The sequence below is a fragment of the Mixophyes fleayi genome, chromosome 4, assembly GCF_038048845.1.
Source record: "Mixophyes fleayi isolate aMixFle1 chromosome 4, aMixFle1.hap1, whole genome shotgun sequence".
Classification (NCBI taxonomy): Eukaryota; Metazoa; Chordata; class Amphibia; order Anura; family Limnodynastidae; genus Mixophyes; species Mixophyes fleayi.
In genome coordinates, this window is record NC_134405.1 from 81,754,186 (window position 1) to 81,776,638 (window position 22,453).

A 22,453-nucleotide genomic window follows, 5' to 3' on the forward strand; every position below is an offset into this window, starting at 1 on the left:
TTGTGGAGAAAGTGATCCTGATCCCAGAATGTATCAGAGTAACTGTAAGGCATGGTGGAGACTGTTCTGGACTTTGGTGCTCACTAGCACCAAACAGAGTTGCAGTACAAAATATGACAGAATAAATATTTTAAAAAAGGATTTTGGCAAGCAAGTTGATGACATCAGTTGAGCTTGGGAAGAGAATTTGTTTTTACAAGATGATACAAGGCAGATTTCATGAATAAATATCTTGAAGATCACCGCGCTCTCACAATCAGTATGCTAAAATAGTCTTGCAATCCTAGATCTCTTTCCCATTCAGCGCCTGTAGCTAGCTTATCTTCTAACAAGCCAGAAATGAAAACGCTCCATAGAAAGCAACATAGTGGAGCTAACTAGCTTCAAGATTTGTTACCAAGTGTGCCTCTATATGATGCGTAGCACGTACATTTAAAGAAGAATGATTTTCAAGCATGTGATTGAGGAGTTTTGAAACACTTTGATTATCTGTTGGATACTAACCGCCCTTCTCCTCAGCTTCCACAGACATATATACCCGTAATAAGATATACAAGATAAAATCTGCTAACTGTGATCTTGCTGTAGTTTTATATAACCAGTTCTGCTTCCACAGTGGCTGGCAGTTATACACTGGCTCTGTATGGGGATTGCATATTGATTAATTATGTTCTGCAGCAAATGCTCACAATCTGTTGGTCTACACCCCAAAGGGGGGACCCATACTTGTTTTTTTTCTTCTAATTATCACATATGAAATACATTCTGTTGGAAACAGTCTCTTTTGAGATCCCAAAACAATGGGGGACTGACACTTTGGGTTAGTTAAGTAAACACCAGTGTTTTAGAGTTTACAATAGGTCATTACAGCACCAACATGAATTGCCATGCTACATCGATATAATGTGTCAGATTAAACCACATGGTAGATCAGCAGGTTAACTCCTGCTGGAAGCACTACAGGGGGATGTAGGTATTGACAACTCAATCATACACATAGGCAGGATTCGTGGAGGTGACACATAAGCCTGGATGAGGGCAGCAGATTCTTAAATTCCTATTGGTGTTTTGTAATTCAAAATTCTCTTTCTTTTTTTTTATTTATTTCTTTATTAACTGTTATTTATTTATACCCCTACATATTCCAATTTCCTCCATCATAAAACCTTGTGGTGATCTGTCAGATCTTTATTCACATAGTTTATGCAAAATACAATAATAAATATAACAGGAACCAAACATATATTCAAAAAGTAACAAGAGGTGGAGGACGTCATGACGCCTCTATCCACCCCTTGAGTGTTACACATATAACAAAAGTCCATTTAATATCCTTGATTGTGCTTGTCTGTGCTCCCACTCTATGGTACTGCTTACTAGTGTCACTGGTATGACAGCCACATTTCATGCACTATGTGAACACCCATGTACATATCTGTGCCATGTGTAAATTACACATCAATAATTGTGTCAGACAACATTTTTCTTTACAAAGCATCCCTATATGCTAGTGACAACATTCCCCTCATTAGCAACTTCAATAGAAACAGCAATAAAATATACGTGTGATATACACTTCTGTGAAATATAGTTAATAAGGAAATGCTTAACCCTACTATGACCAGAGGTAGTTTGTACCATAATGACGGTACAATTTTGCGTTTTCATGATAGGTTAGCCTCACCTGCAATAACTTTTTAATTATTAGGTCTAACATAATGATTTTGATATTGTTTTTATTCTAAAGAAATGGAGCTTTTATTTGATAGTATGCTGAATTATATATATGTTTACTTGTATTAGATAAAGACACCCAATTAGCACAGCCTCAGAGGCTGTGCTAATTGGGTGTTTTTATCAAATACAAGTAAACAGATATATAATTCAGTATACTATCAAAGGCTCAGTAGAAGACCCCACAATCTGGCATAAAATATGTGGAAACCTTATAGATTGTTTTACAATGTTTGAGGTAGATATACTGCCAGTAGCAATGTGCCTTTTGTTTCTTAAACAAAGCTACCATTTACCCTAAACGAATAAACAAATCACATAATTACTACCTAACAGATATAAATAGGGATGATTTAGGAACAGGGTCATTTAATTAAAGCAAATTCTATATATTTTTTTATATTCTGTAGAAATTAGCATGCGGTTTCTCTCTCTCTAGCAGCTAAAATCGAAGTGGGGAGGGCATGTGAGTAAAAGTTTGTTGAGGTCAGTTACAAAGCACAAAACATCCCCTCTCCAGTGAAAAATCAGGTTTGGACACCCCCACCGCTCATCTCGTGGTGTTTGCCTCAATTTCCGACTGAGTTTTTGGGTTTCTAAAGCAAGATGGCAGCATTCGCGGAGGAACATATATTGGCACAAGCTGAAGGGAGGATCTGGACAGAGTGAGGGCGTTCCTTGCAGAGTACGGAAATGGCGCACCAGTGCTCCTAATTTTGCTAAGCAGTTCAGACATTTAAATATTGCATCAGCCCGGAGTTAGGAGACATTGGGTCTCCTCCTCTACTTTTGATGGGATCCATTATGTGCTTCATGTTACATTTAGATGAGAAGCACATTTCCAGGTGCACTCTGAGCAATGCTTCACGCACAAAATTGCCACATGTAATGGAGATTCCCCATATCCCCTCACTCTCATGTGGTGTCCCCATAGCCCCTCTCTCTCATGCAGTGTCCCCATAGCCCCTCTCTCTCATGCAGTGTCCCCATAGCCCCTCATTCTCATGCGGTGTCCCCATATCCCCTCACTCTCATGCGGTGTCCCCATATCCCCTCACTCTCATGCGGTGTCACCATAGCCCCTCACTCTCATGCGGTGTCCCCATAGCCCCTCACTTTCTTGCGGTGTCTCCATAGCCCCTCACTTTCTTGCGGTGTCTCCATAGCCCCTCACTCTCTTTGGGGTAAAGCAGTATTTGTACCTTCACCGCTGCTCAACATTACGACAGTTGGAAGAAAGGTACTGACTGTTTGATTAGTGGGACAGACCCCCTAAGTCGGGACTGTGCTGCCTAAATTGGGACATTTGGGAGCTAAGACTTCTAGTTTGCAGAGTTCTCTCCCCAGAGTAAAGAGTAAGTGTGCATCTTGCTGTATGCCAGATGGACAATTGAGAAGCACTGGTTTATATCAGGTGCACTTCATAAATGACCCCCTGTTTCTTTTACCATGAATCACAGTCATCGTGTAACTGGGAATCATGTCAATGTCTCTTGACAGCCTCAGGTGATGGAGCTCCGATTGCCTGTCCAGTTGTAAGGGGCCCCAAGTCCCTGCTGCGGCCTGTATACAGCAGCAGGGATAAAAGCCCAATTGTTGACCACAGCATATGTACAGAGGAGAACAATGTGTTCAATGAAACACTGTACAGATGAATCACACCACATGAACTTCTGGGTTATCACAGTGTGACTTAAGTGTTCATGTCCTATAGTCAAAAGAAAAAGCATACACCAATTTCTGAAATCTCACTTTACGAGAAAGCTTGAAAGGTCATGAGTATATATAGAAAGCATCTAGTGAAATGTTCAGTAGAGAACTGTCTGAAGGTTTCCAGTAATTACACTAATGGGACTTTCAGAAAAAGATATTGGTTTCAAAGTCGAAGATAAAATGTCACTTTTGAAAGGTATATAAAATAAAACAAAATAGCACTCCTTCATGGACGTTTCATCTGCTGCTGAGTGAGGTTTTATTGAAGGAACATACAATGAAATCTGAAAGATATATGGTAATGCCAGAAATGTTATTTGGGCAACCACATACAGCAGTCAAATCAATTTGCAGATGGATACTGTATCGCTGTATTGAAGAATGTTTATACCCAGAGATGTGGGACTTCTAATGGGTAATGACTCCACTCGCAGAGTTGATCTGAAGCAAACGGAGAATTATGGTGATGAACATCCCAAACTAGGCATCAATTACCCAATGTAATTAAACTACTGGCTTTAACTTATATTTTGTCATTTTATGGGAGAGTCTCTTATATAGATTTTGAAGAGATATTTATAGGGACAATCCAGAGATCTTGAGCAGTAGTTGCTTCAGAAGACAGACTGCAGTGTTGTTCCAGTAGATGTTGGACCATCCATTGAGGTAAAGTACTTGATGTTCATCTCAGAGTCTGCTAGTTGCTTGCTGTTCTTTGCTTTCCTTGACAATAGACACCGTACTTTTCGGAGACAGTTGCGCATGTCCTCTTTAAAGGATGGGGTGTACAGTCCATATACAAGAGGATCAGTGCAGGTGTGAAGGAGACCAAAGAGGAACAAGCTATGATGAACATACTCAGGTGTCAGGTGGATCATCTCTGGCTGGAACCAGTACCATATCCCTAACAGATAATAAGGAGTCCAACAGACCATGAATGAAACAACGATAATCACTGTCATCTTCAATGTTTTCAGCCTTGCTTTTGAGATGAGGTCATTCTTACTCCTTGCAAGTTCTGAGAATAAAAACACATAAATTATAAAAAGTGTTTGCAGGTCAGTGGCTAAATCATCCAGAGGGACTTAACTGCAGACAAACACATTTACCATTGCTCTAAACTGATGAAATCATATAATATGCTGAATAATTTACAGGTACTCTCAGGGCCGGTGCTAGGGTCCACGGCGCCCTAGGCATTTTTAAAAAAGCGGCGCCCCCCCCCTCAAAAATCGCCGCCCCCACCCCGCAAAAATCGCCGCCCTCCTCCCTCCTCTCCTTACCTTGTCTCACCACCGCCGCCTCTCTGCTCCGTCTCCTCCCCTCCACTCACTGACACTAGTAAGTGGAGGGGAGGAGACGGAGCAGAGAGGCGGCTGTGGTGACAAAACAGCCTCTTCCCCCCTCCCTGTGCATCTGAATGCTGTGCGGCGGCCGTGACAGGTATGGTCAGCGGTCGCCGCACAGTTTTAAAGTCTTTTAGAATTCTGTGGCGCCCTCCAGGCGCTCTCCAGAGCCCGGCGCCCTAGGCAAGTGCCTAACCTTGCCTAATGGGAGCACCGGGCCTGGGTACTCTGGAATGTAAATGTAAACCACACTGCTGTTCTCTCATTAAAACTAACATGTCAGATGCTACTATAATTTTTGTGGAAAGTTTCATCTTTGGCTTTATGCTCAACATACTACGAGATGACAATAGCACCACCACATATAATAGAGGCCGTGAAAGACACTGAATGCATTCCTTTCCAAAAATAATGTATAAAAAGCAGCATATGCTGCAATACACTAAATCATTTCTATCTCATGACACTTAATTTTTATTTGTATAATTCCAACATATAATACAGCACTTTCCAGAAAATGTTGAGCAACTGACATCAGTCCCTGCTCAATTTGTGGCTACATTCTAAATTTCATTGCACAGAGGTCCATTTGTCAGAAGCCAATTAACCCACTAGTATGTTTTTGACTGTGGGAAGAAACCAGAGCACCTGGAGACAACCTATGCAAACACAAGGAGAACAAGACAGGTGGTTTCCTGAATTCAACCCATGACTCCAATGCTGTTAGGCAGCAATACTAACCATTGTGTCAATGCATCACACAATGCCACTAAGCCAATTATCGTTACTGACTACCCCGACACAGAACAGAGCGACATGAGGATTCCGAATGAATATTACACCGACCTGTGAAAAAACCTACTTACCGGAATGCAGAAGACTTCAAAATCACGACTCCCTGTCTTGCCGGCTTGAGAAAATGACGTCATCAGGAAACACGAATTGGCTTAAAGCAGCGATGGATGGACCCGCCTGTCATTTATGTAAAGTAAGTACTCTTTTAGGGGTTAGGGGTGTTAAGGATATTAGGGTTAGGAGTTAGGGTTAACCCTAATCCTAACCCTAACCTTAACCCCTAAAGAGTACTTACGTTACATAAATGATAGGCGGGTCCGTCCATCGCCACTTTAAGCCAAGTCACGTTTCCTGATGACGTCATTTTCTCATGCCGGCAAGACAGGGAGTCGTGATGTAAAGTCTTCTGCATTCCGGTAAGTAGGTTTTTTCACAGGTCGGTGTAGTCTTCATTCGGAATCCTCATGTTGCTCTGTTCTGTGTCGGGGTAGTTATTATCGTGAAACTACCAAATGCTCCCCCATTGACATAAGTTTACATATGATTAGTTTATGTGAGTACATACTGATAGATAAAGCAAGAACAAAAAGTGATGTGCAGTTCTGTGTTGCTAGTGACTTGATAGGCTGTACTATCATGAATACTTTGTCAGCCTCAAAATGGCTATATGATTAAAGTCAGCCTGCCAAGAAAACATCCATAGTGCAGAATGCATGCTCTGTAATGTCAGAAAGAAACAATTAGTCCAAGATTATGATGAGTACATTAATTCATAGAAACTACAGCAAAGTGTGAAAATGGCCATCTTATGACACACACATTGACAACGCTTGTTAGTACCTTCATATTGTGGAATATTCTCAGAGGAATAAATGTGGATATTAGACACTACCTCCTGTAGTAAGTAACTGCACAATTAGAAGTACCATTATTTAAAAAAGTGCTAGAACTGTCAAATAGCTTGTTTAGGATTTGGTTAGGCTGACAGTGCTGCACTGCAGAGAAAGATGTAAATCTTTGCTGCACGTGGCCCATACTCTGGGGATCTCTAATGCATGTCTCTGCACCCAAAGCTCTTGATCAAAGACTCAGTAACAAGCTATTATCTCCCTTGTCATGTGCTATAAAATAAAGGACGGTCCCAGGCACCCTCTGAGCATGACATTAAAGGGCTGCCACAGAGCCAATTAGCAGTTTTTCCCTGCATCAAAAAGCTGGTGAGTGGAAGTGGGTACTTCTCAGACAATGGGCGACAGCAGGGAAACCCTGACAAGCCGTACATCGCATGGGATAATAGGAGAGGATTTTCATGTTCTAATTCCCAAATGTTCACCTCTCAATCTTAATATTACTGCAATAAAACTTTCATGAAACACAGTATGTGTCTTGTTTCCAATTCTAGCATAGTACTCATGTTCACTGCAAACTTCACAGCCAATGTATTACATATAATTAAAGCTGAAAAGACATTTGCCATGTCCTGAGCTGCTGTAACAGTTCTGACAGCAATAGTGTAATGTTGATTTTCTGGTCATTCATCATCTTAGCGCTACTTAATAATTGGTGAACTAATATACCTGGGTACTAGAGTGACCAGTCCTTGATGCACCCACAATTCATACCTTTACCAGAAATGAAGAGAAGGATATTCTGACTCAATGAAGCATGCATGTAATCTGTAGGGAGAATTCTGGTGCTGCCGGTATACTGCCGATTTGTATGACGTTTCACGGTGTTATAATAAATACAAGTCTCTCACCACAGTGTGGAATAGGGACTGAGCAAAAGGTTTTAGGCCGGATGCAGAGTGGAACGCAAGCATAATGTTCGATTGGAAAAGTCACGCACAAGTGTATGTATGCTGTATTCAGAGTTGAAGATACACCCAGGTCTGAATGAGTCGCAGATGCATGCACTTGACAACAGACACACCCCTCAGACACTTCCAACTTGCTAACATGTACAAAAACCTTTTATTTCATATGTTATGAACGCAATTGCTATGAAGCATTATTTAAACTTGAATAATCTAGCTAATACAGCAGTACCAAGTATGGACAAGTGTACTTAAAAATAAATAAATATATATACTATTCTGTGTTGGAGCAACTACTAAAGTCTCTACAAGTCATTCTCAAACCTTTAATTCTAAGTGGTTTGCTAGTTTGTGTGTTCGCCATCATCCACTACTTACACCTTCCCCTAACCACCCGCAGATAATAATACTTTTTCAAATGTCCCAGTCTGAATCTGTATGCAATTACTTGAACACTCAGTTACTGTACATTGCTTATATTAGAACATCCCTTCTCTATACCGTCACACCTACAGGTCTAAGGAGTAGTAAGTGCCATAAACACTCAGGTCTGAATTGCTGTCTTTCCACTCACATTAGTGGAACTGCAATTCTAGGCTTTCAATTCCACTGTGCATGTGTGAGCCAGCAAGCAAGGTCACACATGTGAGTATCTGCAAATAAAGGTCGAAACATTAAGGGGTATATTTACTAAACTGCGGGTTTGAAAAAGTGGATAAATTGCTTATAGCAACCAATCAGATTCTATTTATCATTTATTTAGTACATTCTACATAATGACAGCTAGAATCTGATTGGTTGCTATTTTCAACATCTCTACTTTTTCAAACTCGCAGTTTAGTAAATATACCCCTAAGTCTTACTGCTCTAGATCAGTTGATATGGGACAGTTGATCAATATTGTTTGTTAAATTGCAAAGATAACTGATTTATCACGGTGATAAATAAATCAGACTTAATCCCACTATTGGGGGTTCTAATGATGAATATGCCACTGAGATACAGCACTGGCACTCGAAAGATATAAATATAGATATGACACTGGCATACCAAACTCGCACTATGAAAATATAATTACGGCACTGACATACCATACTGGCTATCTGAGAATAGAAATGATATACTGACATACAACATTGGATGCCCTCGAGATATAAATATGACACTGACATTCTACATTCGTAATCTAAAGGTATAAATAACAGATTTCAAGTCTCTGATCTCCTCTCAGTCCTCCAATCCACATCGCCTCTTTGATACCTTCAGTTCCTTTTTCTCTCCCCACCTTCTCCTCTGTACCTCGCCCCCCTCCTCTCTGCTCTCAAATTCACCACCCATTTCACATCGAATCCATCTACCAGGTCACTGCCTCCCTTCAGGTTCCTTTCACCCCTGCAAACTCTCCCGTTCCTCCCCTGCCAACCTGTCCATCTTGTCCTCCTTATCACCAGTCTCTGGGGATGACTCAGGTCCCTTCTCCTACCCCCCCTACCTCCATCTGCCTCCTTGACCATATCCCCTCCTGCCTCCTCCGCTCCATCTCTCCTAATGTTTCAGGCATCTTCCCCTCCTAATTCAAGCATGCCCATTACATCCTGACTCTGTCCAACAACTAACCCATCTTCCTCCTCCCCATTGCCTTCAAGCTCCTTGAACAGATTTTCCACAACTGCTTTTATACTTTTCTTGCCTCCCACTCCCTCATTGACACACTTTGGTCTGGCTTTCATTTCACTCCACATAAACCAACCTCACCAAGGTTACAATGACCTTCTCGCTGCCAAATTCAAGGGTCACTTCTTTTTGCTCATCCTCATGGACCTCTCTGCTGCCTTTGACACTGTGGACCACCATCTCCTCCTGCAAATCCTTCACTACTTTTGTCTGTGCGATACTGACAGATCCTGGCTGCCCTCATACCTTTCCAATTGCCCCTTTTCGGTCTCTATCCCTGACTCCACCTCCTTTCCTCTACCTGTCGCAATCCCCCAATGATCCGTTCTCAGCCCTATACTCATCTCCCTGTACACTTCATGCCTTGGTGATTTCATCAGCTCTTTCAGTCTCCAATACCATCTCTGTGCTGATGACACTCAGATCTACATCTCCTCCCCTGATCTACATCTCCTCCCCTGATCTCTCCCCTCTCTTGTTACCTGTGTCTTCAGCTGTCATTCTACAAATTCCTGTTAAATGTCCCAGTGCTTCCTTAAACTTAATTTATCTAAAAAGAAATGCATTGTGTTTTTCTCCTTCCCGAGTCTTCTCTTCTTCCCTCATCTCTCTATCCATTGAAATCACTTACCTTTCCTCGTTCCCATAAATTCAATGCTAAATTATCTACTTTCTCCACATTCACTCCCTTGTTTTTTTTTACCGCTGCTCTGGGGATATAAATTTGACACTGAGCTATAACACTGGAATTCTCAAGATATACTGTAAATCATACTTACCCACTCTCCCTGTCCCTTCCCTCCCCCTCTCCACCTCGTAAGTCGTAAGGGGTTGAAAATGCCACATACATGTGAATATGGATTACGTGCAATTGTGCTCATTGGTGCATCCATTTCTGGGCATGTGCATTGTGGAATTGCGCAAGATATGGTATTCAAATGGACGTACATCTGGATTTGGATGAGGCCCATAGTTACCAAAGTTGAAGACAAAAATGTATGAGCTGTTTCTAGGCACAGTAGTTTCACAGTATACAATTATAGCTTTTCATAGATATCAGAGTATCTAACACTCCTCCTTTTAGACCATCCCAATATCCAAGGACTCTTCTCCATATGTCCACTCAATCCCCTACTCAGGGACACTTTCACAACTGGTAGCCACACTGCCACGACACAGCAATCCACCACTCATAGTATGTGAGCACTTTTCAAGGGGACTTTCCTCCTGATGCTGTACTGACCATCATGCCACATTCCAGGGACTCTCTCTTCTAGCCATACAGCTCCAATCAGGGCTCTATCCACAATGAGGGTAATCAAGGTTGCTCTCCTTACATTAATCCCAATATCCAGTGACATTCCTACTGCAACTACATTGCTCTACACAGACCTCTACTCTAAAAGGTTCACCTCCCTGTAAAGGGCTTTACTTTATATGGTGACATAGTTTACAATTTGGGGACTTAGTTGTTGGGGCTCTTCTCCCTCATTTCTTCACGCAAAGATTTCCTGTCACAGCTGTCACGCACTTGACCATTTCTGTTGGCTTCATGAGGTACCCCTGAAGATGGGGAGCCCTTCAGCTCGTCTCTCTCTTAGGGGCCTTCCCCCTAAACATTAATTTTGTCCTCATGGCTTTTCTGAGCTATCCCTGGCAGTGAGGATCCTTCTGCTTCCTCTCTCCTCTTAGAGGTTAGTTATTTAAAGCAGCCTTGCAGTGTTCACCGTGCACCCCCTCTCTCTTAATGGGGTCACTGTCACTCACCGGACCATGAGTGCCTCTGCGCTGGTGCGTGGTTCTCTATCCTTCCTGCCGGCGCCTGTCCAGAGCCGCGGCCGTCCGCCATCTTGATGGTCTGTGCATGCGCAGGATCCATGAACTCTTATGACTTTGCTTTTAACCTAATTGGTGGATCAATCACCTCTCCCTATTTAAGGCACCTGTGGCCATGGTATCGTTGCCTGATCTCATTCCCTGTGAGTCTCTGAAGGTGTCTCCTGTGTCCTGCTCGTATCTTCAGTTTCCTGCTGGATTACCTGCTCTGCTCATCGGCGGTTCCCATACCCGCTACTGACTCCTGTGTCCTGCTCGTGTCTTCAGCTGTCTGCTGGATTACCTGCTCTGCTCACCTGCGGTTCCCATACCCGCTACAGTCTCTCAGCTCTCCTGCTGTGCCTGCATATCTTCGTTGAACAAGCTTCTCTACTCAGCAGCGATATGCATACTTGTTATTGACTTTCAGTTGTTATCCTGCATATTCGCTTTGGACAAGCCTCTCTACTCAGCAGCAGTATACATACCTGTTATAGACTATTAGCTGTGACGCTGCATATCTGTTTGGGACTAGCTCCTCTGCTCTCCAATTGTATTTATACAGTTATAGTCTCTTATCACTCCTCCACTTATCCGCACCTGGACAAGTCCTCACCTCATCACAGCAGTGGTACAACTTGCTATACGCAGACCACTGACTCTCCCGCTACCTACCTACACCTGGACAAGTCTTTCCTTCACAGCAGTGGTACAACTTGCTATACGCAGACCACTGACTCTCCCGCTACCTACCTGCACCTGGACAAGTCTTCCCTTCACAGCAGTGGTACAACTTGCTATACGCAGACCACTGACTCTCCCGCTACCTACCTGCACCTGGACAAGTCTTCTCATCACAGCAGTGGTACAACTTGCTATCCGCAGACCACTGACTCTCCCGTTACCTTCCTTCACCTGTTCACGTCCGACTCTACTCTCCTACCAGTACAGCTGCAAGTCGCTGACTCTCCTACCAGTATAGCTGCAAGTCGCTGACTCTCCTACCAGTACAGCTGCAAGTCGCTGACTCTCCTACCAGTATAGCTGCAAGTCACTGACTCTCATCTACTCCATTGGCATTCTCTCTCCATCTGCTGTTATATACGTTCCTACCATTCACCCTACTGCCCAGAGGACCGCTGGGTAAACCCCGCCCCTCTGGTAAGCATTATCAACTGGTGAATCCTGGGTAGAACTCCTAGTGCCCGTGACAGTCACTTTGATTACTGAAAATCTAGACTCTTTAGTTGAGTCACAAACTTACATAAGAACACCCGTGACCCAATTGCAATAGAATGCAAGTATAAGATACATTAAATCGGTCAATAATATGTACTGTGCAGTAGCGGAACTACCATTGGTGCAGCAGGTGCGGTGCATCGGGCCCATGAAGATAATGGGACCCATTGCACGGGGAACGAGCTGTGAGCCACGGTTCCCTCCTCCCCACTTTCCTGCACAGGGGCCCACAGCTCGTTAGTTCCGCCTCTGGCACTTTGTTTTGTAAATCGGTCAATAGAATGAGCTCTGTTTTCATAGATATTACAAGAATGCTCTCTATATTGTATAAAGGTCAATTTAATTCTCTGTATATTGTAATGAGTTCCATAGAATGCTCTATGTATTGTATTAGGTCACTATTATGCTATCTGTATTGTATAGAATTCATAAGAATAGTTTCTGCTTTGAGTACTAGTCAGATGGGGCTGATTGGTGTTGTATTAGGTTATAACTCTTTGACATAACAATTTTCTATATATTTACTTGGCTATATAAACCAGACCCACATTATACAAACCACATCTGCACCCTTTTAGTCATGTCCATTGTTATTGCTGCGCGCATGAGGTAATAAATATTACCCTGACATACAACACTGGCATTCTGAAAATATAAATATTGCCCTGACAACTGAGAGCGCCCAAGATGGCTGCCTCACCGTCTGCAACAAAAAACAATTAAAGTACTTTGAGTCCTATTAGATAAAGAATGCTGCCTGTTTTGTATAGATGCTACAAGAATGCTCCCTATATTGTATAAAGATAAATTTAATGCTCTGTGTACTGTATATGGATCACTAGAATGCTCTGTGTATTGTATAGGGTTCATTAGAATGCTCTCTTGTCAGTGTGGGGCTGGAAGTCTCTTTGAGGTGAAGGCCACACTGTTTATTGACAACCCCTCCTTTCCTAGAGGTTCCAGACCTACATAGAACAGGCTGGAACTGATATTTCCTTTTATTATGGATATCTGCCCTGCTTGTCTAGCCTGACGTCGATTTACACTATAGCACACAATACTACGTCTGTGGGTCTCCCTGTCATAGTGAAAACCAGCCCCAGCCCATTTAGCACTGGGACTGGTTAAGGATTTTAGGTGGGATCATGCTGCCCATGTTTTTAGTAATGTTTTTAATAGGATTAATTATATACTGTCCAATTAACTTGGCTCAGGTATATTTGCGTGAGTGAATTGAATAGACAGCGGAAAAAACTGAGTGATTTGAGTGATAAAAATAAAAATAAAAAAAAAGGTCTTTCTGGAGAAAATCAGAACATATGAAAATTAAACCAATGTCACAAAATCAAAAATATTACTATTCAGTCTGTGTCATTATAGAAGGGAGTATACTGTCAGGGGACAGAGAATACTGTGAGAGAGAAGATGAAAACTCATACGTTTCCTAGTCCTTGCCCTAAGCAATGGTTACAAAGACATCCCACCTTTCTTGTGTTTCATCTGTTTGCCGATTTCCCAAAGGATGCGGGTGTAACATACTATCATGACGCCCAGTGGGGTGACAAATAGGGTGCAAAACGTGAACATGTTGTAAGCAGTCTCCTGCCAGCGTTGGGCAAAGCTTCCATGTGTGGCGCACTGTGTGAAGTTGGCTCCGGGGACAGTTCGCAGACGGAAGAGGAAGAGCTGAGAAGACAACAATAAAATGTAATTGAACAAGAGACCTGTAATTTACTTCAGATATAAAAACTAACAAATACATTTATAGAATATGAGATGTTTACTCACAGGCAGAAACTAATATTGATAAAATTGTGGATGTTGATTTTTATTTCAGTGATTTGGAATCATATTTCATGTGAACATTTAGTGGTCTAGGGCCCGATTCATTAAGGATCTTAACTTAAGAAACTTCTTATTTAAGTCTCCTGGACAAAACCATGTTACAATGCAAGGGGTGCAAATTAGTATTCTGTTTTGTACATAAGTTAAATACTGACTGTTTTTTCATGTACCACACAAATATCAACTTTAAATTTCAGTGTACAAATAAGCTATAAGTATTTGTGTGCTACATGAAAAAACAGTCAGTATTTAACTTATGTGCAAAACAGAAAACTAATTTGCACCCCTTGCATTGTTACATGGTTTTGTCCAGGAGACTGAAATAAGAAGTTTCTTAAGTTAAGATCCTTAATGAATCAGGCCCCTAGTTATTAATTTATAGTGATAGGGCTGATCGCCTAGCGCTATCATTTGTTTTTAAAATTTAGCAGATACAGTTGAGCGATACTCAGGTGCCTCAGTCATACTGGCCTCAGTGAGTTTTACGCTCCTTAGTAAAAAGACCTCTTAATAATAAATGGAAAAATATGAAATACATTAAAAGTTTTTTTGCCAAAATATTTTTATTTTTTTTGCTAAAATGTTTATCCATTAAACAGGTGAAAATATAATCTGGCATGAACTGTTGGTGAATTTTCCATTCACACTTTAGTAAAACTAAAATTCATTACCCATTTTGTTTATTACAAACCTATTTATCAGCTCGGCCCATATTGCTGCTGATTTTTATATAGCCACTTATTGCATGATAAAAAAGAAATTACTTATTGACGCAATTTAACAAAAATGTATCGCCAGGATATCTCAGCTGCCCCAGTAATACTGGCACACAGCTGTAAGGGTTAACTTACTGCTTTGGCGGGTCAGTCTCTGACAATGTATGTATTTGAGAGCCGACTTGCCAGATTTGGGTTCCATTAGTTCCATTAATGTGGATTTTCTTTTCAAAAAAATTATTTAAAAATAGATTTATTTAAAAAACATTGAGAAATTAAAATGAACTTTAACTTGCTCCTAGAGTTATCCAGTCTTAGGAGAACTGGGAAGTCAGTACGTGTCTGGATATTACAGCATTTGAGGAACCCTAGCTTTAAATGTTCCCAAGTGGGATACTAATTAACAAAGGGTGACGTCTGAAGACTGACATTCCCTCTAAGGTCTTGCACACATTTTTCTGGAGTCCATCATTTCCAGGCATTTTGCATATTGTATTTCCACATCACCCATTCAGTATATTGAGTTAAAAAATATGAATGTGTTCGGATTTCGAGTAGCCAACTAAAATAAAAAAATAAATAAAAGGATATCAACATAAAAAGTCACTGAAAACATGCTTCAAACAAGTCTAACAAACGATTTAAACAAATGTTTTTCATCTGAATGCATGCTTGTTTTTTTATAGAACACACAAACTCCATATTTGTGAAGAAGCCTCCGGAGTAACTCACACACACTTCAGATTTCAAATGTCACAATGTATGAAGTCTATTGGGACCTCCCTTAAGGCTTTGTCACATAGGCGTATTGCTGCATGTTAGATGCTTTCTGTGCCAGTGAATCTCAATCAGAATTTACACTAGGTAGAAATATTGTTATAGTACAAAGAACATTAAGCTCTATTACTAAAATATTACTACATTTCTTTTACTTACACTAACCTATGAAGATGCTGCCTTGTCTGTATTCACACAATAAGGTTTACTTATTTTCAGAGTATTGTATTTATATTAACTCTGTATAAAGGTTACGGGTAACGAGACATATCTACCTGAGGGGATGCCAGTAGCAGGCTGCCAATCCAGGCAATCCATAGCATAATGCGGTTGCGTTGCCCAGCACTGGTGAAGCTGAGCGGGTACAGGATGGCCCACTGGCGGTCCAGGCTGATCACCACCAGCACTAATGCAGCAGAATACATGGCAAATAATTTTCCAAAGTTAAGGATCTTGCAGGTAAGTTCATCTGCGTACCACTGCACCATCACATTCCACATAGCATCCAATGGCATGACCAAAAAGGTGACCAGCAGATCGGCCACAGAGAGGCTGAGGAGAAGGATCCGCAGGTGAGACTTGCATCGTTTCCTGCTGATGCTGCATAGTACCGCCACGTTACTGCAAGATGCAACTAGGAAAAAGCAACAGGTGATGCCCACACGTACTTTTGCAGCTGCTGTAAATATAGGCTCACTCCATGAGCCCAGAAATCCCAATGATGAGAGGTTGGCATCAGGCAGCACCAGATGGCTCTGATTCCCAATAGCTGGCAGCATAGCCATGATCTAAAATATACATTTATACAAGAAGTATTTAGAATGATATCACTCACATTAATATCACATTCCACATTTTAATATAGTCGAATGACAATACCAGTGGATAAGTTCCTATAGGGATCAATTATTGTATTGAACAATGTCTAGTTCCTATCTAAGTCTGGGCATCAATTTGGGGCCAGTTTAGTCTGAAATGATAGAATTGTTCTCTGGAATTACAGTGTATAAGTGCAGTTTACTGATAATAGACAATATGTAGACAAAAGTGCTTTGAATCTGGTCCCATAATTGTGGTATCCTATCTAGATGGTTTACCTGAAACCAATGCACATGCTAATATGGTAGCCTTTATCTTGGGAGGGTTTAGAGTCTCTGAAATGTCGAATAGGTACAAAGATTTAACACCACTCTCCTGATGACAATATCAGTAGGACGCCTTTCTTAATCATAATCCACCCACTCAAAAGTTAGTCAGATAAATGATGAACTGAATCATACATTATAATTATGTTTCAGAATATCCATGTTCGGATAACTCACCACATCCAAGAGAGGACACAGTGTATAAATTAAGACGCCAGGTAATAACTGAGGCCAACTCCAGCTCCTGAGAGGAGTTTCATTGAAGTATATCTGAGTGTTGTTATTATTGTTATTATTATGTTATTATTCACATTAGGGATGTGCACCGGCCACTTTTGGTGTCTCGTGTTTTGTGTTTTGGATTCGGATTTGCTTGAGGTTTTGGGTTCGGATTTGTTTTGCAAAACACCTGCCGAAAGGTTTTGGTTCTGATTTAAGGTTTTGGATTCGGATTTATTTTGAAAAAAAACATAAACAGTGTTAAAAACAAGTTTTTGGGTTTATTTTCACTCCTACGCTATTATATTAACCTCAATAACATTCAATAACAATCATTTCCACTAATTCCCAGTCTATTCTGCAGAATCAGTGAACTTTGTAATATTGCAGTACCAATGGACTTATAATGCAGGATTGTTTTTGGATATTTTTTTTAAATTTCTTTTTTTTATAACTATTTAAAAAAAAATTGTGCTGTGCTGTGCTGTGCTATTTCCCCAGCACAGCACGAGATATAGCAGGACAGAGGACCACCTAACACACCCTCCCTCTACCCTGATCAATGCCTGAGTGAAGATAGCGGCGACTAGCGGGGAATTTATAGGATCCGAGTATCGCGAGATCCGACAGCGGGATTATGACTCAGAGCCTCGGTTTCAGTTTTGCAATTGGCGGAAATACCCGGATCTGTCTCGGATCCGGCTCAGATCGGCAACGTTCGGGTGGGCTCGGATTTCAGATATCCGAGACCGCTCATCTCTAATTCACATAGTGTGTGAGTGTGTATTATATGTTCCTGCTTCTTCTGTACTACTTTCAAAAACCAATTAAAGTCAGTATACAGTACCCATTTCTCACTTAAACGTATATGAGTAGATATCTCACACGTGGAGCTTTAAAATAAAAAAATATTTGGAGTTTAGTTTCACTTCAAAACATACAGCCCCTTCCTAGGTGCAGTGCTGTCAAAAGTAAGATATATTGTGTTTTATCTGCAGCATTAACACACACAGAAGCCGGTGACTCACATGGCTCTCAAGAGGCCGTTCTGTCACAATATCATCCTTAATATTTATGACATTCATGCCGAATATGACGCTGTACAGAGCTGTTTTTAAACTGATGCTGAGATAATGAAAAGTGGTTGGGAGCCATCTGTTTGTAGTATAGGCTGTCTCACCATATTAAAGAGCTCTCCTCTCCAGGCGTGTGATCCGTTCCCACATACCTGTTACCAGCATCGTACCTCATGTACCTTCTGCAAACAATACAATCAGGCTCAGTTTGCCAGTGGCACTAGATAGTTTTCTCAGAAACTTTAAACTTTTCAAAAGTGGACACATGCTCCTATATGTCCTATATTTTGCAGGTGAATCTTATTTTATGTTACTGGCAGGCCTTATTTTGCAGACTTATTGGGAACAAGTTACAAAAACTTTGTAACTATATATGGCACCCATCAGGAAGAAAGGAGTGACTTTTATGGACAAAGCCTGGAGTCCCACTGTGGCATAACACAGCAAGTTGAAGCCTAGCTGCAGATATGACCTGTACCTGCATCATGTGCCCTGCACTGCACTATGCTTGTTTGTGTTTGGCTCTGCTTTTAAGTGTTGAGGTAACAGTGTCGGTCTAAACCAGAGGTCTCCAAGTTTAGTCATCAAGGGCTACCAACAGTTCATGTTTGCAGAATTTCTTTAATCATGCACAGGTGAGTTACTCATACTTGCCAACTCTCCCGGAATGTCCGGGAGACTCCTGAAATTTGGGTCGGCCTCACGGACTCCCGGGAGAGCAGGCAAGTCTCCCGCATCCCGCAACTGCTTAGCCTAAATGTCGTGATTCGAGGTGAATTGTGTCATTTTGGCCCCGCCCCTGCATCAAAACGGCATTTCTGTCGCGGGGGCGAGGCCAAAATGCTGCGTTTGGCCATGCCCCACCCTCGGACGAAAGTAGGCAAGTATGGTTAAGCTATTTGGTTGGGTCAGTAATTATCCCACCTGTTTCTACAGACAGAAATCCTGAAAACATGAACTGTTGGTAGCCCTTGAACTTGGACTCCTCTGGTCTAAACAATATTGAAAGTTCATTGATCATTAGGTAAACAGTTATTTTGCCTTAAGACTGGCTTTAAAATCATGGATGAGTGGTATTGGTGTAGAGTAAATTTATGATTACACATGTGTGTGATGTATGCGAGAATGTGCAATGTCCTTCTGCAAGGTCTTTTTTAAGCACAAAGCCTGTTTCTGTAAACCAATAACGTTATTGAACCTTTGTTTAATTAATTTTATCACCATCAATTCCCACAGCTCTCCTGTCAATCAAATGCAACTTACTTCAATATCTTGGGAGCATGACCTACATTGGGGGCAGGATATGATAGCACTGGTCAAGGAGGTGGCGGACACAACTTACTCATATCCTGCACAGTGGGATAGAATAGAAGTGTCAATATGTTTAGCAAATACTTTCCCCTGTATTAGATACAATGGGGTTCATGTAGAGTAGGGCACGGTGATTTAGAGAAAGCATGGAGATAGTGTGTACATAGCATAGAGATGTGACTCAACAGTGTTAGTAGTAAATGCATTACCCTGCTTGCACACAATTATAATACTATAATGAAGTCTATATATACACACAATAGAGAATAGTGTTTTAATATTGTTGTTAATTATTATTTATTTATTTACTTATAAGGCGCCACAGATTCTGCAGCGCTGGAAACAGAAGCAAGTAACAAATAGAGGAGGTAATACATATAAGTAGCACAGATGAGTGTGAGTAATGCTATGGGGACTCGCACAGACTGCAGCAAAATATATGACAGGACGTATGAGGGAGTCAGACAGTAGAGAGACATGAGACAATAGGTGGAGAGGATCCTGCCCGATAAATGCAAATGTCGCATGAGCTACATAAAATGTAAATACGTACAAACACAAATACAAATTAAATGAAATACATCTGTTGTTTTACTCTTTAAAATGTAACGGGAATCTCCCTTCGTGCAATATTCCAAATGGAAATATCAATTACATAATGGGAATAGACAGTCACACTTCATATAAGTGGCTAGCTAGTGTTGCTGATAGTCATCGCCATCATTGTGTACCACTGCCCCAGTCATCCAGCACCCTCAAGAGATACTGCTTCTGACAGGTGTATCTGTTGTACTTGAATCACAATTATGTGAGCAAGCCTTTACTGTACTTGGCCTATGGATGGCACCTTCCCTCGCAAATCGCGGCATTTTGGGCCCACCCCCGTGACAAATTCATCATTTTGTCGCAGGACGGGGTCAAAATGATGCGATTCACTGTGAATCGTGTCATTTTGGCTACTGATTTGCAGGATGCGGGAGACTTACTTGCTCTCCCGGGAGAACGGGCACATTTTTTTGGCAGGATTGTTTTAATTTTACCTCTCTATAATGCAAATAAAGTACAATAGGCAGATGTGCAGTGACGTTATCAGTTCAAGTTCCCTATAAGTCATCTCTAGTTCCCGGGAGTCTGATCAGGTAGAACAATCTCCCTCATGCTCATGTCATTTCCATTTAAACTTTGCAAACTGCTTTCCCACTGTGAAATATCATTGGGGCCATGAATGCTAGTCCCTCATTAAATCCTAAACATCTATTTTCACGTACAGTGCAGCTTCCTATTATTCTTGACTGCAGTAGCTGGTAGATCCGTGTCAGCAGTTCTCTAACAATAGGACCTGAAACAATTGGAATCATTGACCTCTGTTACATTGCTCCCTTGGGTGATGTAAAGCAAACTTTTACAGTAGGTTATGATTACAAAGAGTGTCCCCAATTAAAATATATAGAACTTGTCGGCCACTGTCTTTATAACAATACCTCAAAAACATTCTACACCAAGACAGTTTTCTATCCCTAACTTGTGTCCGTGGGCTGGAAACAAATTGCTTTACAATTACTGAGAAAATTATGGGATTAAGGAATCATAGATCCGCAGAGGAGAATTATATCCTTTGATTCCCTGTCGGGTAACTATACAGTCCTGTATGGGGTATAGGGGGGAGTGATTAATGCATTATTACACAGCTGATAAGATGTGAAATAAGATGTGAAATCATGCTTGTCTTCATTTCATTTTGTGTCTGTAAATAAAATATAGATTTCCAGTTATTTTCACCACGACACAAATTATTTGCTTCCGATAATTACAAATCTGTATCCGTGTACTGACTTCGATGAGGGATGTAAAGCGAAAATGAATATTCATAACAATGTGAATAATTAGTATGCAGAATAATTAATTTCTAAGGACTGAACTAGTATCTAATTGGTTTTAGCAAGGCAAATGTAATACAATGGGAAATTTCAGGAAAGAGAGGGTTCCCTGATTACATTTCTGGTTGATGGTAATTAAAGAATTAAGATTCAAGGGAGCTGTCAATGTATTGCACAATGTAAAATGCGTTCATGGTTTATTGACTTTAGGGCAAAACATTACAAACTATTGTTAAAGGACATAACATATAACACAGACTTGTTTCCTGACCCTTCTCAGACCTCAGATACTTAAACCAAGGTTGACAATGACAGAGAAAATGTCTTCAAAAACAAAACAAAACATTTATCTCTCTGACTTTGCACAATTGAGTATATATAATAAATATTATTATTTTACTTTATATCTGGAAAATAAATCTCAAAATGATATACATTAGTCTGACTTCCACAGCCAGATATTACATATGTTTGTGTACTGAAATGAACTGTTATTTTGTAATTACCTTTGACAATATACTAAAGAACACAAGGACATTTTAAATGCAACATGGGGACTTTAATGTTTGCCCATATATTGTTAAACTTGTCGCCAAGTATGTATGTATATATATATATATATATATATATATATATATATATATATATATATATATATATATGTATATATTTATATACATATATATATATATATATATATATATATATATATGTATATATTTATATACATATATATATATATATATATATATATATATATATATATATATATATATATATATATATATACATGCATACCTACACACACACACACACATATATATATATATATATATATATATATATATATATTTATTTATATAATTGGTATCATTCTACACATCTTATAAATGAGAAAGTAATTAAGGTAAATTATTTGTGCACTCACCAAATCCTGCTCCACTCCACTTGTACTGTCTTCTCTCTGTAGAAGTCATTTAAACTTGGGTCTGTCCCTGCACCCATATCTGAGTCTTCACATCCTTCTTACACACACTACTATGTCCCTACTGATGCTTCTGTGAGATAGCTGGGAGACGAGCAGTGAGTGCTGTGGGAGGGGAGTCGGAGCATCGTGCCAGTAACAGGAGACCTATTCCAGATAAGCTCTTAGCACAGTGAGGTGCCACCAGATGCACAGGCTCTGGCTCTCGGTCCAGCTAATACACAAGAACACGTGCTTGTAATATTAGTCCTGTAATCTTAAAAGTATGCTCTTATTTATACAGATCAGACATTGTGGGCAGACTCATGAGTTAGTTTTCAGGAGACACTGCAGGTGAAATAGGCACTTTCAGGTGGGGTAAAGCTGTTTG

General features: G+C 40.6%; 1 protein-coding gene across 1 annotated transcript; it reads right to left on the bottom strand.

The window, feature by feature from the left end:
• Positions 1 to 1,878: 1,878 nt before the first annotated feature.
• On the bottom strand, positions 1,879 to 22,231 carry LOC142151706 (gonadotropin-releasing hormone II receptor-like). Its single transcript, XM_075207630.1, has 4 exons — positions 22,027 to 22,231; positions 15,746 to 16,258; positions 13,617 to 13,818; positions 1,879 to 4,465 (listed from the first exon to the last, which is right to left on the bottom strand). Exons 2-4 carry the CDS (start codon positions 16,253 to 16,255, stop codon positions 4,062 to 4,064), a joined length of 1,116 nt encoding a protein of 371 aa, XP_075063731.1. The 5' UTR covers positions 16,256 to 16,258; positions 22,027 to 22,231; the 3' UTR covers positions 1,879 to 4,061.
• Between the last annotated feature and the right edge of the window lie 222 nt (positions 22,232 to 22,453).

Excerpts from the sequence above, each read along its gene's own strand:
- LOC142151706 (XM_075207630.1), bottom strand. The coding sequence starts at position 16,255 with ATGGCTATGCTGCCAGCTATTGGGAATCAGAGCCATCTGGTGCTGCCT. Across the intron at positions 13,819-15,745 it reads TGCTACTGGCATCCCCTCAG|CTCTTCCTCTTCCGTCTGCG; the intron begins GTAGATATGTCT and ends TTGTCTTCTCAG. Across the intron at positions 4,466-13,616 it reads ACAGATGAAACACAAGAAAG|AACTTGCAAGGAGTAAGAAT; the intron begins GTGGGATGTCTT and ends TTTTATTCTCAG.